The sequence below is a fragment of the Drosophila albomicans genome, chromosome X (assembly GCF_009650485.2).
Source record: "Drosophila albomicans strain 15112-1751.03 chromosome X, ASM965048v2, whole genome shotgun sequence".
In the NCBI taxonomy this organism is placed as follows: Eukaryota; Metazoa; Arthropoda; class Insecta; order Diptera; family Drosophilidae; genus Drosophila; species Drosophila albomicans.
This window is the reverse complement of record NC_047627.2, coordinates 3,790,582-3,808,865: the sequence shown is the minus strand read 5'-3', so window position 1 is coordinate 3,808,865 and position 18,284 is coordinate 3,790,582. Positions and strand designations below refer to the sequence as shown.

The following is an 18,284-nucleotide window of genomic DNA, read 5'->3' as shown; positions in this document are numbered from 1 at the left end:
TTACACCCTCAAAGATAAATTTAAAATAGTTATTTGCTGCTCAGGACAACAATTTTGTACGCAGAAGTCTTAGAAGGAAGCTGGCTATACCCGCTACCCATAGGGTAGAAGGGTATTATAACTTTGTGCCGACAGGAAATGTATGTAACAGGTAGAAGGAGGCATCTCCGACCCTATAAAGTATATATATTCTTGATTAGCGTCAACAACCGAGACGATCTAGCCATGTCCGTCTGTCCGTCTGTGTGTCTGTCCGTATGAACATCTAGATCTCAGAGACTATAAGAGATAGAGCTATAATTTTTTTTCGACAGCATTTGTTATGTTTGCACGCAGATCAAGTTTGTTTCAAATTTTTGCCACGCCCCCGCAAATCAAATAAAATCAAATAACAAGCGTAATTTTAAAGCTAAAGTTACGAATTTTGGTATATACAATAATAATTATAGTAGTTATGATTCCTGAAAATTTGGTTGCGATCAGATAAAAATTGTGGAAGTTATTAAAGAAATACTTTTGTATGGCAAAAACGAATATTTACTAAGGGTCTTAGTTGCTTTGGCTGACAATCTGGTATATTGAGCCGTCTATGGTATATTTTGAATGCGGTACTATATCGATATACCAAACATACCATTTGGTATATTTTTAGTATTTTTGGTATATTTTGAAAATGATACCGCAATATTTTGCCTTTATTAAAAATGGGTAGCGGGTATCTCACAGTCGAGCACACTCGACTGTAACTTTCTTACTTGTTTTACTTTCTCATTGTGAAAACTTCAAGACGTATGTTCGTTTTATATTTGAGATGCTCAATGTACATTCTACTATGTATCATTCTACTCGAAAGTATTTTGGCAGATGAAAAACCTGTCCACCGTACGGAAATTTAAATCAATTTGGTGACATTTGTAAAGGTCGTATATATTTTTGTTATATGTGTTTTTTGGAAACAGTTCTCACTCGAGTGAGAATCGAAAACCGATGCGATTGCTGAAGTCCCGCTTATATAAATAAAGCATGTCTGGTTTATAGATTTTTACTTTGTTTATTTGTTCATTTAATATTTAACAGTAACTTGTTTTGTATGCTGAATAATTGGAAATGATTTATTTTCAACAATTCAACTGATTCATGTCACATAGAAAGCATGCGAAAGACACGAAAACTAAGTATGTAGTACAATAGTATAATTCAATCAGAATTAGATGTAAGCATCAACTATTTTAAATAGTTGCTATAATCTCTGTAACGTAAACATACACATATTTTTCTTTTTTTTTTTCTTTTCTTTTTTTTTACTACCAATATGTGTAAATATATCTTTGCTTTGCTTAGTAGTTGTGTTTTTGCTTGGTTTGTTCTTCAGCTTACATTATACAAAAGTAAATACATATTGTTGCCCCATTTGCATCTAAAACATTTCGATAAGATTGAGCACATGATGAACGTAATTATTCGAACATGGCCATCGATGATGTTGGCACAACCTCCAGTAGCAATTGGAAAAACAGTGTCACCTTGTCTGCAAATAAATTAGCATTAGATTGGAATAGAATTTTGAAGTATTAGTATACTGTACTTACTCATAAAGCGTGGTGTCATTCCCAGTTTGACAAAAGGTACATAAAATATGAGTCCTGCAAATATGAACAGCAGTGCGTACAAATATTCGATGCGCGGTGTCTCAAAGATTGGCGCAGCAACGAGATACACAGATATAACCAAGACCACAACCGGAATGATAATTGGCACCTTGTATGGCCGTGGATAGTTGGGTTTGGTGTAGCGCATCACGATAAGAGCCAACATGGCGCCACCATAAAATATCCATGCAGTGAAACTGAAGAAATCAATCAACGAATCAATTGTGCCATGGAGAACCATTGCCGAAGCAATTAATGACTGCAAAAAAAGGGGAAAATCAACTTTATAGTACTCAAATAACATTATATCCATAATTTAGATGAATTCGAATGCTCACAATGAAACTAGTAGCTATGTAGAGTTAGATAAGCTATTTCATATGTCGATCTTAAGAAGTATGTAAGCCAGATATAATAACATTGCTAAGTTGGTAGTATTACATTTCTTGAACTAAAATGTGTTTTACATAATATATGAATGTATTTCAGAAACACATTTCAATTATGATAGTTATATTTTGGTACATTTATACCAAGAATGGTACATTTTGTTTGAAATTGATTTCTATTGCTTGGCATATTTTGTACCGTCAACGGTACATTTCTTAAAACAACTTTGGTACAGCACAACTTTGTGTACATACAAATATCTATTGTGTTTTCTTTGTCTTTTGCATTCCATACGCATTGGCTTTCTCTCTCGATTCACTGTATATGCAATGACAAGGGTGTGTGAGCGAGATGACTATCAATCCAACGTTCTTACACGGATTTAAAGTGAAATTCGTTGCGAGTTTCCTATGCTTAAAAATCTTTGAAAATCTCTAGTAGCGAGTGAAAATGATAAAAAAAAGAGTTTCTGTATCGAAATAGGTAGATTAAACTTACGTGGAATATGAGGCCTGGTGCTGGAGTTAAGCGACGCACATGTACGTAGGACAAAATATCCAATAAGTGACCCTCTCTGCTGGCCGCAAAACAGAGGCTGCAAAAGGAGTAGAATGCTTAGCAAAAGGATTTCATACTATATGTAACATATATGGGTAATTCTCTGGAGTAATTTGTCAAGTGTGACACTATTTACAGTGAAAAAAAAACATGAACTAAAACAACATTCAAAATAAGTAATGATTATTCTTCTAGCTCTGGATTAGAGTTAAGATTAATTTGATGGACTTCTTTCTGTTCTACGATAAAACTTATAAATTCGTTCATTTATTGGATTATCATAAAACAGAAAGTTCAAGAATATTCTTAGTTCTAATTAAAGTGATAATCCAAGAGTTATAAGATCTCTACTCCAAATAAAAAATGTTTTGGCATATGTCTTTTTTCACTTAAGATAGTATCACCCGCAGACACCCGCCATATAATTACCCATACTTATAGTAAATCTAATAGAAAGTGTAAACGTACCGTCCAGCAGCAAAAAGTGTACCGTTAGCGCTGCCAAAGGTGCTGACTGTGACACTAAGTGGCATTAACCAAGCAAGTGCACCCAAGATGCGATTGCCAAAGGTGACAGCGACCGCCTCGGACTCGATCATTTCCTGTTCGGACATGGCTGCCAGGTATGAGATATTGATCAGAGCATAGCAAAGGGTTACCAACGGTATACCAATAATTATCGAGCGCGGCAAATTCTTGCTGGGATTCTTAATCTCCTCGGTCACATAGTTGAGATTGTTCCAGCCATCGTAGGCCCAAAGGCCCGTATAAAATGCGGTCGCAATGGCGCCAATATTTGGCATCGGCCCATTAAATGCATTCGACAGATGCTGTGTGTTGCCCTGGAATAGCTTCCAAGCGCCGCCGCAAATCACAATAAGCACTGCCACAAGTTTGGCTGCCGTAAATACGTTTTGAACGGCCATGCCTAGATTAACGCTGTAGCAATTGACGAACAGAATCATCACTGGTGGAGAGAGAACAAATGAGAAGGAAAAACAAATGTTAATGCTCACATTTACTTATATGTATGTCGTCGGACAACGACAACATATTATCACATCGTGGCCACTGTATTTTTACACTGTCCCATTTTCAAAAAAGCAGAACGATTATATTTAGAACAAATCCAGTGGTTGTGTGAAAGTATGTGCCAGAGAAATCCGGTCATCATTAATTAGTCAATGGCTTACCGATCGCTACCAATGCAACCATTTTCACAACACCCCTCGGCGGATCACATTCCGTGACAAACGCCTCGACGGCGTATTGTGCAAACGAAAGGCATATTATAGCCATTTGAGATGGCTTCAATACCAATGTCGATACCCATGAGAAGAGGAATGCCGGTGCCGGTCCATAGGCGTCCATAAAGTAGGCCCATTCCGCCCCCGATGAGGTATTCATTGTACCAAGCTCAGCGTATGCCAAGGCGCCTAAATGCGAAAATGAAATAAACATTGTAATTAAATCATCATCATCAATACTAACGACTGTAGAGGTAAAACGTCAAAGGCTATGAGACTGCAATTATTACACAACAAAGCGCGCGGTATTTAACCAAACAGTTAGGAAGGGTTTAAACTCAAACTAGTTAAAATTATGAATTAACTAACTGATCATAGTACAATTTACACTGTTAAGCTAAGACACAAACCCTAGCATGTATTTAAACCAGTGCTTATTACTTACATCTCTAATGCGATAACTAGACTGTAGATGTTAAAAGACAAAGGCTGTGAATTTGCAACATATCTCGCGACATTTAACCGAATAATAAGGAAGGGTTTAAGCTCCTACCTTTTAAAATTATAAATAAAAAAGGCAAATTACAGTACAGTTTACACTGTTAAGCTACGACACAAACCCTAGCATGTATTTAAACCAGTGCTTATTACTTACAAGACTAATGCGATAATTAGACTGTAGAGGTTAAAAGACAAAGGCTATGAATTTGCAACACAGCTCGCGACATTTAACCGAATAATAAGGAAGGGTTTAAGCTCCTACCTTTCAAAATTATGACTAAAAAGGCAAATCACAACAGTTTACACTGCTAAGCTAAGACACAAACCCTAGCATGTATTTAAACTAGTGCTTATCCATCACTTAGGTAGATCATTAATTCAATACTCGTTTGTACTTACCCAATAGTGACAGTAGGCCACAGGCAAGCCAGATTATGAAGCTAACTCCAACGGAACCGGTGCGAATTAGCAAACCGGAGGGTGACACAAATATTCCAGACCCTAGAATAAAAATGAACAATCATTATGATTTCATAATATAAAAATATTGCTGATAACACATTAATCCACTTTGTGGATTATACTGTCTACGTGGAATACGGTACAACTTTTATATAAGTCTTTTTAGTGGATGACAACAGTCGTATACGTGATATCTATTCTATGAGATCCACTTTTAATATCTGACAATATATTTTCTTTTGGAAAACACTACGATATTTAAGAATATAAATTTTTTGGTAAACAAATTCCAAAGCTGCAACATTTAAATGATTCGGATATTATAACATCTAAATACATTAAATGATAACAGTCAGAGAGAGCTGATATAAATTCGAATTAAATTTCGAATATAGTTACTTACCTATCATTGTTCCGACAATTAAAGCCACCCCACTGAAGAGGCCCAGCCTAAAATGAAAAAAAATTAGATAGAATTAAAGTAAGCGTCAAATTAATTATTTCACAAGAAAGACTTTCTTGTAAGGATATCTTGCTTACCTTCTCTCGAGGTGAACAGTGTCGTTCTGCGTTGAGCCATTCCTCTCCAGCGGCTTCCGCATCCGCCCGGTCCCTGATGAGTCGGTCTCTGTCGCTTCGGGCCCTTCTGTTCCAAGAGACCCATTGGTGCACATTGTCCCTGTGCCGTTGCTCGTGGCTTTTGTTGGCACATTATGTCCTAAATGAACGAATTACGATACAAATCAACGAAGGCACACAAGTATAAGCAGATTACAAATTTGCAAATTGAAAAACACTTTTGATTAATAGCAGTATCGTTAGAAATGGAAAGATGCCTTGACGTCACGCCTCTTATACAAATGTTTTGCTCACATTCGGTACATTTTTAGTAAATTGAAACATTTTTCCCGCGTAGGTACATTTATAGTGTTTTGGGACATTTTTTGCACGTTAATATATTAGTGGCAATATTGGGACATTTTATGTTCATTGCATTCTTTTTACCAATTAACATAATTGAATAATATTATTATTATTATTAATACTGAATACAATATACATATATTTGATTGGTACATTTTTAATAAATTGGGACATTTTCCGTGTAGGTACATTTATAGTGTTTTGGGACTTTTTTTTGCTCGTCGACATATTAGTTACAACATTGGGACATTTTATGTTCATTGAATTATTTTTACCAATTAACATAATTGAATAATAATATTATTATTATAAATACTGAAAACAATAAATATTTGATTGGTACATTTTTAATAAATTGGGACATTTTTTGTGTAGGTAGATTTCTAGCATTTTGGGACTTTTTTTGCTCGTCGATATATTAGTGGCAACATTGCGACATTTATGTTCATTGAATTATTTTTACCAATCAAAAATATTAATGAATAATTTTTATTATTAATAGTGAATTTAATGCATATTTGATTGTTCAGTATATTTTTTATCAAGAATCAAAAGAATTTTCCAAATAAAATTCATTTGACAACCGCGTGCTTTCATACAAAACCTCAACCGAATTGAGGCGCAATTCAGGATATTCAAAACAAGCACTTTTATCTTGGGTACAAAGTTCGTTTTCAAAACTATTTTATAGTTTTATAATTTTATAATTTAAAATGTTCCCAGCTAGCAGCTCATTTAGTACCACTACCATACTAAATTTTTGCAGGCTGCGGTATTTAAAGAGAACAAAAACACCAAACAAATAAAAAAGAATGTTCTTTCAGCGAGCGGCACGTGCTCATTGACAGCATGGGAATATACATATGAAAATAACACAATTGGAAATAAAAAAAAAAACAAACGAGTGATAGAGCTGCGGACGAATGTGCTCGACTTAAATATACCCGAACAAGAGTAAGCACAACATTTTTTTTATTTTCGAATTGTACTTTCTGTATCACTAAGTTCCTTCCTGTTGGTAAACATTTCATACTTTTCGCGCTAAAAAAGAGTTGGCAGCACTGTGCGTAACCCTGCACAATATTTTCACCATTCGGCAAGCTTTTTACACAGCCGTTCATTTCATTCATTGAATTGAATAGACCACCTTGTCCTTAGTTTTATGAACTTGTGGGTGTCAAAAGAGGCGTGCCCCCGAAACAAAAAAATTTCAAATAAATTTGATCTACTGCTTGATGGTGTACGTGACACAAGGCACAGGCCGATACAATCTGATACTGAACGATAGCTGATGTCTGTTACACACATTTGAATATGTGTATGTAATATCCTATTTTGGTAATTTTCAATAGGCGCACGGAATCAAAACAGTATTGACATCAACACACTGTGCGTTTATCGTGTTAATCAATTTGATAGATAAACAAAATTCGGCTACTACGTGGGTATTTTGTTTTTTTTGCTTTTAGTACACAGCGATACACTGAAATGTATTTGCGGCAGTCATGAGTGTACATACATACTCGACTAATGAATGAGAAGCATTAGAAAGCCAAAAGCCAAAAACAACAATACGTTACGATACGATACGATACGGTACAAATTCATCCACCCACCTCTATTATCTGCTGAATTATTTTTGCATGCGTTTTTTTGCAAGCAAAATAGTTGTGATATTTTATCGCGCATGGCATGGACGGATAATAAATAGCCAAAATTATTTCGCCGTGAATTTCAGCTCCCAGCGAAGAACGATACCGAACGAAAGCGAATCTCAAAATATATAAAAATAAGCCAAGGAAAGGCGCGTGCTGAACGGGCGATTTACCGCTGGCAACTGTTTAAACAGTCAACCTCAACCAAATACCGTTGAGCAATGAATTTCGCCTCGCCTTCGCTTCGCTTCGGGCGGCGCCCGAAGATGAGCCGAAGTGCCAAACGCCGGGATGCTGTGCTCTCGTTCTCGGTCTGTTAGCAGCTCGCGATTTAACTCTCCCGGCTGTCGGCTGTCGGTTGTCGGCTGTTTTCCTCTTATACATACATTCGAGCGAAATACGCCACGAAACAGAGATTCATTCGCTAATATATTCAATTTTTGTTGGTCAGCAGCAGCAGCGGCATCGGCATCAGCATTAGAGATATGTTTGTAATATTCTTCAGCACATCTTGCGCCGTCTGCCGTCTGTCTTTGTTTGCCATTTGTCTTTGCAACTGGCCATTGAATTATATATGTTATACACATCCGAATCCGAATCGTAGAGAAATATGTTGCAGCCCATACACCTACATAGCACAACATACATACACACACACACCTACGTATATTCAACGAAACGAAGGTGAATTAAATGTTCGGCAAATACATGTGTAGATACAAACACATATACTTCGTCGTCTATAGTCTATTTATATAAAAAAAAGGAGGGACTTTGTGCGTTAACAAATATCAGAATTTCAAATTTTTGTTGGTCGTCTTGTATTCTGCTCTCCTGCCTTTAACGTCAGAGTTTCCATCATCTCATCATCTCATCCCACACACCTCACGCATACGAATCAAACTTTCAATACTGCTCTCCTGTAGTGCACTTGAGAGCGCTTAGTTAGGGCCACACTTGTTTATTGTAGTATTTTATGGTACATGGTACAGATATGCTATGCCAAGCCTCTTATTTGCGAGTACTACTCGACTCCTAAACGATTAACACGAATGCTACACTAAAACAATTTGAGACAAGCAACGGCGACGGCAACGAAAAGATACATTTGTGTATCCTACTGTATGAGAATGCATACGTTCTTCTATCCACGTAGACTTATGTATTTCTATATAAATAACTCGCACACTTATGTACATAAATACTTAGAAAGCATATGTAAATAAGTTTAAATATTAGTTTATCGCGCAAAATAATCAAAAATAAACTGTCTCCTATTATTCTTTCCCATTAGTCTGATGTTTGTGTGTCATCAAAGTCACGCGGTTTGCGAATAAACTGGGCTAACACCTTGATATCGTATTAAACGAACTGCTTTTTAACGTATTTTCGAAAATATCAAACCGAATAGGATCACTTTACTATCATGATTGTCCTCAGATTTTCGTTTTGATTTGGATTTCTAACGAAATTTATATATTTTTATTGACGATCAAGAATTTGTAAATATATTGAATTATAGAGTTTTCAGCTGTTACTTGTCAGGCTTCCCCTTACGAATTATTTTTATTTTGTTGAGAAAAGTCTACGTACCAACGGATGAAGGAAAACTTGAATTTGTTGAGAACTTCATATGGTCGAGGATCTCTTCACATTCCCTGTTATTGTCATTTGACTTTGATTATATTATGAATGTCTTATTTTTTATTATGAATTCGCTTTAACTCCACACAATAAACAGTATTATGCATTCTCAATTCGACTCGTATTTATGAGTGCACAATCTCTCCCAATGTCTATGCAATTTCAAATGGCGAATTCGCGAACGTTTGAAATCACACATCAGTTAAAAAAAAAAAAATGTCGCTTCAAGTTGCCCACTGAACGGGTTTTCCGTTAATTGTTTAAACAAATTAATAATCGCAAAAAAAAAACAAAAAAGAGACATACTCTAATCGTGCTAAGTAATATTTTGGGGCATTTTGCAGTTTTAATTTCAGAAATTTATTTCTCTATTTGGTATTTATTGTCTTTTTAAATAGACGTCAAGTCAAATTATTTGAAATTATCACTTAGAAAATAAAATTGTGATTCCTATGGAAGTTTCAGGACAAATACCAAAAAGCATTCCACAAACCGACATTCACTTGGAATGATCTTTATCGTGTCAATTGCCGATGAAAGTGATATATATTGTTTAAAGGGTCCGAAGAGCGAACTTTAATTGTATTGCATGTTACATTTTCATATATGTATATGGATGGCTTTATTGATTTTCCATATACACTCGCATGCAGGGTATACAAACAAACAAACACTACGGAGACAAGCAAATAATAAAAATTCAAAAAGAAAACAAACAAAATTAGATATCGGAGAGCAGCGTGTTCATGGTGTCTTCTCTCTCTCCCACTCACTCTCTTCCTCCCTTCCATTCCATGCCGATGCCGATGCCGAGGCTGATGCCGATGTCGACGCCGCCAGTCGTTGAATGCTATGACTGTGACTGTGTGGCTGTGGCTCGTGTCAACATCGGCGTCGCGTCGCGTCGCTTCTATCGACATCGACTTTAACGACGCGAAAATGACGTCTTCGCCGCTATTGACTAATAATCACGCGCTGTCTTCGGCTATTTTTCGACGAGTGTAAAATGAATTTTGACAAAAAAGAAAGAGCTCAGTAAATTATGTTATTATTTTTCAGTGATACATACATATCTTTGTACTATATATTTCGGGAGACTCAAATCTTATTGCAATGTTTACAAAACGCAAAAAAGTTTATTGCCGAAAATGTTTACACTACAAAGATTTAGTACGTAAGAATCTTAGGAAAGGATCTTCGTATCAGCAAATTAGGTATGTGAACACTTTGCTCGGATAACGCGTATGGCTTAAACACACAGGACAATCTGTTAGAGCTAGAAGGCTCACATTTTTTAGATTTAATAGCTGTAAGGATCCAATTACAATTTAATGGTCTTTTTCAAACATCCATTTGGTTGCGGGTGAAATCCGGTTTTTATGAAAACTGTTAGCCCATAACTGCTATATTTATATAATTTCGTTGCTTGCGCATTAAAGTTCTCTCAATACTTCACACGATTAACATTTTTATACCCGCTACCCTTAAGGTAGAAGGGTATTATAACTTTGTGGCGGTAGGAAATGTATGTAAAATGTATAAAGTATATATATTTCTGATCAGCGTCAACAGCGGAGACGATCTAGCTTTGATTGACAATCTGGTATATTGTGCCGCCCATTTTGAATGCGGTACTATATCGATATATCAAATATGCCATTTTATATATTTTTTTTAGTATTTTTGTAGTTTTTTTATTTTGAATAATTTATAATATAGCGGGTATCTTACAGTCGAGCACACTCCACTGTCCATTGCTTACTTGTTTAATTTTTCAACTGTAATTCACTTGAAAGAAAGATAATGATTTAGTACCGAGGGAAAACGATCAATTATTAAATCCTATACATCATTATTAGATGCTTTGTGTTTGTGATATAATAATGCAATTAATATTGTCATTAAACATCAAGAAATGTGTGTAAGGGCAATTTTAAGTTATCGTAAATTTTGTTAATGAAATATTTTTCTAAAATTTAACTTTTTGTGTATTAAATTGATTTGAAGTTGTAGTTTTAAATATTCAATATTGGTTACATAATATCGCTATGATCAATGTTAAATATCCACAACTTGCATTCACCCAGCGTTAAAATACCTTCTTTTACCACTTTCACAATAGGGTAGAAAAAATAAATATTTTCAAACTTTTGCGGCCGCTTGTACACATACACACACACACACAGGCACATACTCATACTCACATACTGGCATATTTGTATTCGTATTCGTGCGTGGCGATGTCTGTCTTTAATTTGCTCGTCGCATGGCTATTGAATGTTGAAATATTCGTTCATTAATTGAAATGTATCGTTTTTCGTTTATTTATCTATTGCTTTGCACAATTAATAAAAACATCGTTTAAGGCACGAGATATTTGCACAGAACTTAAAGTTAACGCTGATGAAATTGTTAATAACGTGCATTCTATACATGTGAATAATATGTGTACATACAAATATTTAATACTAATCAAAAGATTTCCCATAAGAAGTCTAATATTTCACCTTTAGAGTATAGACATCGCATATCTAAGAACATGCTTTGCATATAGTATATAGAAGATTATCTCGTGAATACCAACAAAAGTTCTTAGCTTAGTGAATTACCTCCTTTCCGAAAAGTATTCCATAGCTCGTCCTTTAAATTTAGGCAATTTGGCAAAGATAATCACGAATATACAAAGTACTATCTTAAAAAAAAAGAAGAATAATTTACTAAATCGAAATGAAAACAACATTTAGCCAATTGCTCGAATATAATAGAATTGTTTATTGAATTGCATTATAAATAAACCGCACAGAAATCAGATCTAATTAAAATGAAATATTTTTGTTTACTACTGTTGAGTGGAGAGTACATAAATTATTCCGACTTTCGTCTCCATAAGCATTTCTTTATTCCTCAGCTAGTTGTTTCGATATAACTGGCTTTCCATTTGTCATAATAGAGTCGATTCCTCTTACGATTTTCTTTAGGGGTCTCCATCATATTCTAGCAGCATCTGAAACAAGTTGAAAATAAATTAATTTAAAAGAATAAACTTACCTTTGATTATTTGCTCATTTTTCGTTTCATGTTAACAATACTCTCGACAAGCGCTCGAAATTCGACGATAATCAGTATAGTAAACATACATCATATCAAAATACTTAAAAACTAGTTTGCAACTCATTATATATATTCGATCTTGATTCTTAACAACCCACTTAAATTTATCATCATTTCGATCTTTTTTAGTTCTCGATTTTCTAAAGTCATTTTAACTAAGTTTTGAATATTAAATGTTTTAAAAAGTCTCGTTGTCTTCAAAGCCAGTTGACAATGAATTAAGCTAGGCGCATGAGTATTTCGTGAAAATTTATTGCATTTTCCAAAGATGTCAATCAAAAAGCAAATATCTCTATTTAGATTGTCTTGAAAGGAGTTCGAAAGAACTGTCATCTGTTTTTATTTGGTTGATTTCGCGTCGTGTTTTAATTTAACTCAATTGATTTTTATCTGACTCGTGACGAGCAAACTTCACATCGACGTCGATAGAGCCCCTCTCTGCCGTTCCCTCTAATTGGTGATGATGACGCTAATGATCATCCATAAAAATTATACTATAGATATAAATTCATTTGCGGCGATAGAAATTTATGGTGCAGAGCAAGTGCAAAATGAAATTGAATACTCGTAAGTAAGTTCACAGCACTCAGAAACAGAAACAGAGACAGATACAGAGACGATCGACAACAGAATATACGAAGGGTGTCTTGAAGTCAGAAGCTAATAAACTAGCTGAACTCTTTCTATTACTTATAATTATCGAATGATTATGATGATAATAATTCGTACATCACTTTATTTCCCATCATATCAAGCAGAAGCTAAAGAGTTGACCAATTTTATCAAGTCGAATTCTTAAAACAATCTTCAATAAACTATCTGCCAATATTTTCTTGGCAATTTCACCAGCTACCCATTATAATTTTGTGGCTACAGGAAATGTACTATATGTAGCATGCAGAATCGGATTCCATAAAGTATATGAATTCTTGATCAGCGTCTTTCTGTATGAACACATAGATCTCAGAGACTATTAAAGATAGAGTTATTATTTTTATCGACATCACGTCGAGATCAAGTTAGTTTCAAAACTTTGCTACGCCCACTTCCGCCCCCGAAAAATTGAAACAAGCAAAAAATCTACAGTCGAGTGTGCTCGACTATGACATACCCGTTACCCAATTTGGATATTATTCATAAAATATAATGCAAAAATACAAAAATATACCGTAAAAAATAAAATATATTAAAGAAATACAGCTGTATAGCAAAAAACACCTACGTTAATCTGTTTTCTTTTACTGATAATCTGGTATATTTTGTACATTATTGAACATTTTGAATGTAGTACAATATCGATATACCAAATATAGGCTTTGGTATATTTTAGTATTTGTAGTATATATTTGGTATATTTCAAGGATAATAATAGTGATATACCAAATATATGCTTCGGTATATTTTAGTATTTTTGTAGTATATATTTGGTATATTTTAGGGATATCAATATTGATATACCAAATATATGCTTCGGTATATTTAAGGATATCAATATTGATATACCAAATATATGCTTCGGTATATTTTAGTATTTTTGTAGTATATATTTGGTATATTTTAGGGATATCAATATTGATATACCAAATATATGCTTCGGTATATTTAAGGATATCAATATTGATATACCAAATATATGCTTCGGTATATTTTAGTATTTTTGTAGTATATATTTGTTATATTTGTAAACGACGGTATCATTCTTACTGCTTCTATATAGTGATTGTCGGTTCTGTAACCATGCACCCAAAACTATAAAATACCATTAATAGAATTCGCTCGATTAATGTGTCCAAAAGTGGTTGGAGGTCAATCGAACTTTTATTTTTAAATGGGTTTTAAATGTACATTCGATGGACACTGTCTATCGACTGAATTTGGGTTTCTTTTATCGAAATATATATGTATATATGAAAACAGAATGCCGGCAATTTTAATGCAATAGCGGTGTGAGAAATGAGCACCTGCTGTTCCCAGACATATAAAATTTATAAAAGGTTATTTTCAAATCGTAAAAATCGTATCACCTGGCAATACCCATTTCAAGAATCAATAAAACCTGGCCACTCATTGATATATGCACACATGTATCATATAGTACATATCAAAGTGCATATTGAACTGAATTTGACTTGTTTACAAATCGAATTGTTGCCCAAATCACACAGAGCAATTTCATGAAATGATGTTGGAAAATCTTACTTTGTTGCTGGCTTACGTCATAGAGGGCAAACTATTGAAAAATTCAACCAACCTCCTCTCTCGTACTCATCCATTTGAGAACTGTGCGTTGGTAGTTCAGCGCTCAGCACGTGCGTATGCGAATATGTCCACACGTCTTTACAAGGCGACTCAGCTGAATAGGTCCATCAAATTTAGCTTACGTTATTATTATATGCATACTAATTAATATGCACTCTATATGTACCATTATTTTGTTTTATGGCTCAGTGGAGATATGATAGATCTTTATTAGTTGTAATATTCGTAATGATAAGAAGACGTTAGTCAACAAAGTTTCGTCACTTAAATTAAAGACTGACAACCGTTACGAATCTGATTATAATATAACTTAAGTGGAACAAAATATGCATTTCAAATATCTTTTTTCGAAATGAAATTCTCCTATAAAGGGATTAAATCTATTTATGAAAAATAACTTACTGAATTTGTTAAATTAAATAATATTGTTGAATTAATATAATAAATAATATCGTTAGTTGGGTCTTTCCATTCATGCTGAACCTATTCTATTGAGCAGCGGTGTATGAACGAACAAAACAATGCTGTTAAATGTACATCTTACTACAAAAGTTTTCGCTTAACGCATGCGCTCAATTAGGTGACCTTGGAAGGACATCGGCCACAAGTTTCGGCAAAGCGAATGCGTATTACGAATATGCTTGAGTCTGCTTTATCCAAAAACATTCTTATGCACTTATTATGCCTGCCAGAACCTGCCACAAGGATATTTCGAAAATTCCCTTGCACTAAAGTCGACCGATTCTACCGAATAGACTATGAGTCGCTCTCAATTGCGTAATTTCTCAGAATTTCTTCGGCTTCTCTGTATAGAATGCTCTAGACTTCGATGAAATTCGTATTATTTGTTTTTCTTGTGTTTTTAGGTTACATTTATATTTAAGTTTAAAATTTACACATCCGTTTCACCGGTTCAGTGTGACTTCTAAATATTTAATATTTTCCAATGAGGTTATCTCCCTTGAAAACAAGAGCAATGTCATTCAACTTTTTATTCACTTTGGTACGATATAAATATATAATTTAATTAAGTACTTAAAATAGTCAAAATAGGCAGCGGAGACACGAACCAAAGCCGCGCTTTGAACCACGAGTTTTCAAACCACAAACCTAACATTGTGATGGCAATGCACTAAATGAAAATGTGCAGGGCAAGTTAAGAGTTTTGCATGCTGAGCACAGATAATGAAAGTTTTGCAATTGTCGCTTACGCTTACGCTTACGTTATCATCATCGGTTAGCGTTCGATAACCGCATAATTTGTGTGGTCTACCACACCTTAACCTTTAAGCCGCATTATGATACTCGTAACGTCGTACTAAGATGTATTGCTATTTGTAAATACTCGTAAACTTAGCTAAGTAAGTACCAGACGAATAAGTTGCAAGTCTACAACTTGTGGCTGAGTCATATCGACTTACTATAGTAATAAGATACGTTTCCCTATTGTATGCAATCTCTCGCTCACAAATAAGTTGGAATCAAATTCAAGCAACAAATGCGAGCGTATTCCATAAAGTGTAAAAGTTAACAAGGGTAATCAAAAACTAATCAATTTAAATTTAAAAATATATAGCATTCTTTATGCCAGTTTGCCAACGGAAAAAAGGCTTTTCAATTTAAGAATAATTAAGAATTGCTTACGATTATAGTGAGCCGAAAGAAAGTTTCATTTCCGACAAATTGCAGACTGCAGATAACTGTGGCTCAAATCTGTACGATAAAATAGGAATTTACCCCATGATAAGAGCACAGTTCAATAGCATTTTGTATATTGAATCATTGCTATTGTCACACATGCCCCAAATTTGTTGATGGTGATACGATTGATTTTCAAATATAAATATGTAGTTCATTTCATATTTTGTATCAATGATGGTTTCTATGGCAGCTCAATGCTAAGCCCTTCAAAATATCATATGTGTACTTACACTTAGTTCAGTGTGCCGCATTCTCATGCAGGTTGGGAAAACAAATAAGTTCAGTATGACCATAGCAACTGAACTACAAAACTGTTTCTTGAATAACTTGAATGTTTATGTTCAATCTTAATGGATATTTAAAGGTAGAAAGTATACATACTATACAATATTTGTACCCAAAGTGTTATTTATGAGCCTAAGCTCAATGTGATTGTTATTTTGAAGAGATAAATTTTGCTTAACATTTCACTTTGTTATCTATAGACTTTTGAAGTATTTTATAGCTAATAATTTACGATACACCTTATATTATCTATTGTGCAACGATGAAGTCAATTTGCTTATTTCTGACTAATACGAAAAATAATTGTTAGCCTTGTCAACAGGGCAAAATGTAACCGCTAATTGGCCCATAAAAATGTTAGTACACACACATCACATACACAAAGCTCACATGCGAAATACTTGTATATCTATGTATGTATTGCTTATATACTATTAGAACTCTAGAGCAAACTTATTGAATGAAATAGGTGATGAAATTCATAATGATAATATGAAATACTTATTGAATTCGAATTCAACTGATAGTTGACGTAAACATGAGACATGAAACATCATGAAATGCGACTGCGAATCTCTTCGGAATGTTCAGGTTGGTCATGCGAATCGGTCTTCAGAAGCATTTACCGCATGGGCGCCGGCCCGGCCGGTTACAACTGCACTGAGCTTAGAATAACATTGTGTGTCGCTGGAACAGCTGTTTCACATTCATACACACACACACATACAGACACACGCATTTCAGTTCACGCATGCGCCTAATTAACACTACAACTTTTCTGTATTCACACGAGTTTCTCTGTTAGCGGGACATGAAGTGTGTGTTATTGAATTTGCTCAGGAAATAACTGAACACGAGAATGCAATAACAGACCGATTGCAATGCGCTGTTTATATTTATTAATTTATTTTTTTTTTTATTTTTTTTACCAGCACAGCTGTTATTAACACCACTTTATTAGCTGTTGCTTGCAATTGTTTCATTCAATTATTTTGCATTCAACAAATTCGACAATGTCATTGGCAAAACATTAATTAAATACATATGGTTGCTTCAATGGCATGACAGTAGTTTAACCCTGTCGAGAATGGCGAAAGCTTGATGACATTTTTCCCTTAATTGTTGTGTGGTTGCTCGACTCCACTCACCATCGGTATAAATATGATTTGTGTTGCTTGGTTGGACATGCTGATACATGACTTATTGCAGTGTCCCAAAGTCGTCACTTTCATGTCACTTCAAACACTACAAGAGAATGAAAGCACCCACGACAGGCTCTGACTATTTATACATACGACAAAACACAGAGACGCTGTGAACGGAACCTAACCGCGTTGCTGTCGCTGCTGCTTTCACCGTCTATCGCCTTGTCGCTGTGTTATCGATTACACCCTCCGACACTAATTATTACATTCGTTCGTTGGTCACATTGCAATTGCTCTACTGTTGCATGCACATTTTCGTTTGCAGCTCATCGCCATCGCCATCGCAAGTGCCAAGATTTTTGCTCATTTCAAATACTTGCGCAAAGGGGTCATCGAAAAAAGTTGTTAACAATTTGTTACATTCATCGCAACAGAACTGGATTTTCCACTAGAAACATTAATCCTTTAACAAAATGCTGTTTTCAGAGGACATTTAGTTCCTTTTGCTGGTTTACGTGTAAAGTATTTTAAATGAAATGTGATATTTTTTTTAGGTTCTTAGTTACTTTACATTATCCAGGTTAGCAAATTCGATTTAATTGGTAATCACTTTCTTATCTTATTTTTTTTGTAACCGCCACATTTAAAAAATATTTCGTTAAGGCAAGGTAAATTATTTTCAATTATAAACCTATTCTTACGGTAATTAAATTCTTGGTATTAAAAGCTAACGGTTACCGTTGTAGATATTTA

At 34.6% G+C, this 18,284-nt stretch overlaps 1 protein-coding gene across 3 annotated transcripts; it reads right to left on the bottom strand.

Moving 5' to 3' along the window:
• Positions 1-1,034: 1,034 nt before the first annotated feature.
• Positions 1,035-17,662, bottom strand: LOC117568362 (b(0,+)-type amino acid transporter 1). 3 transcript variants are annotated; one of them, XM_034248973.2, is made up of 9 exons: positions 17,535-17,662; positions 5,348-5,525; positions 5,211-5,257; positions 4,745-4,846; positions 3,791-4,033; positions 3,066-3,564; positions 2,538-2,634; positions 1,590-1,908; positions 1,035-1,528 (listed from the first exon to the last, which is right to left on the bottom strand). In XM_034248973.2, exons 1-9 carry the CDS (start codon positions 17,581-17,583, stop codon positions 1,458-1,460), a joined length of 1,605 nt encoding a protein of 534 aa, XP_034104864.1. In that variant the 5' UTR covers positions 17,584-17,662; the 3' UTR covers positions 1,035-1,457. The 3 variants fall into 3 exon arrangements, with proteins under 3 accessions (XP_034104864.1, XP_034104873.1, XP_034104857.1); XM_034248982.2 differs by lacking the exon at positions 17,535-17,662 and adding an exon at positions 8,980-9,089; XM_034248966.2 differs by lacking the exon at positions 17,535-17,662 and adding an exon at positions 7,348-7,577.
• Positions 17,663-18,284: the final 622 nt, after the last annotated feature.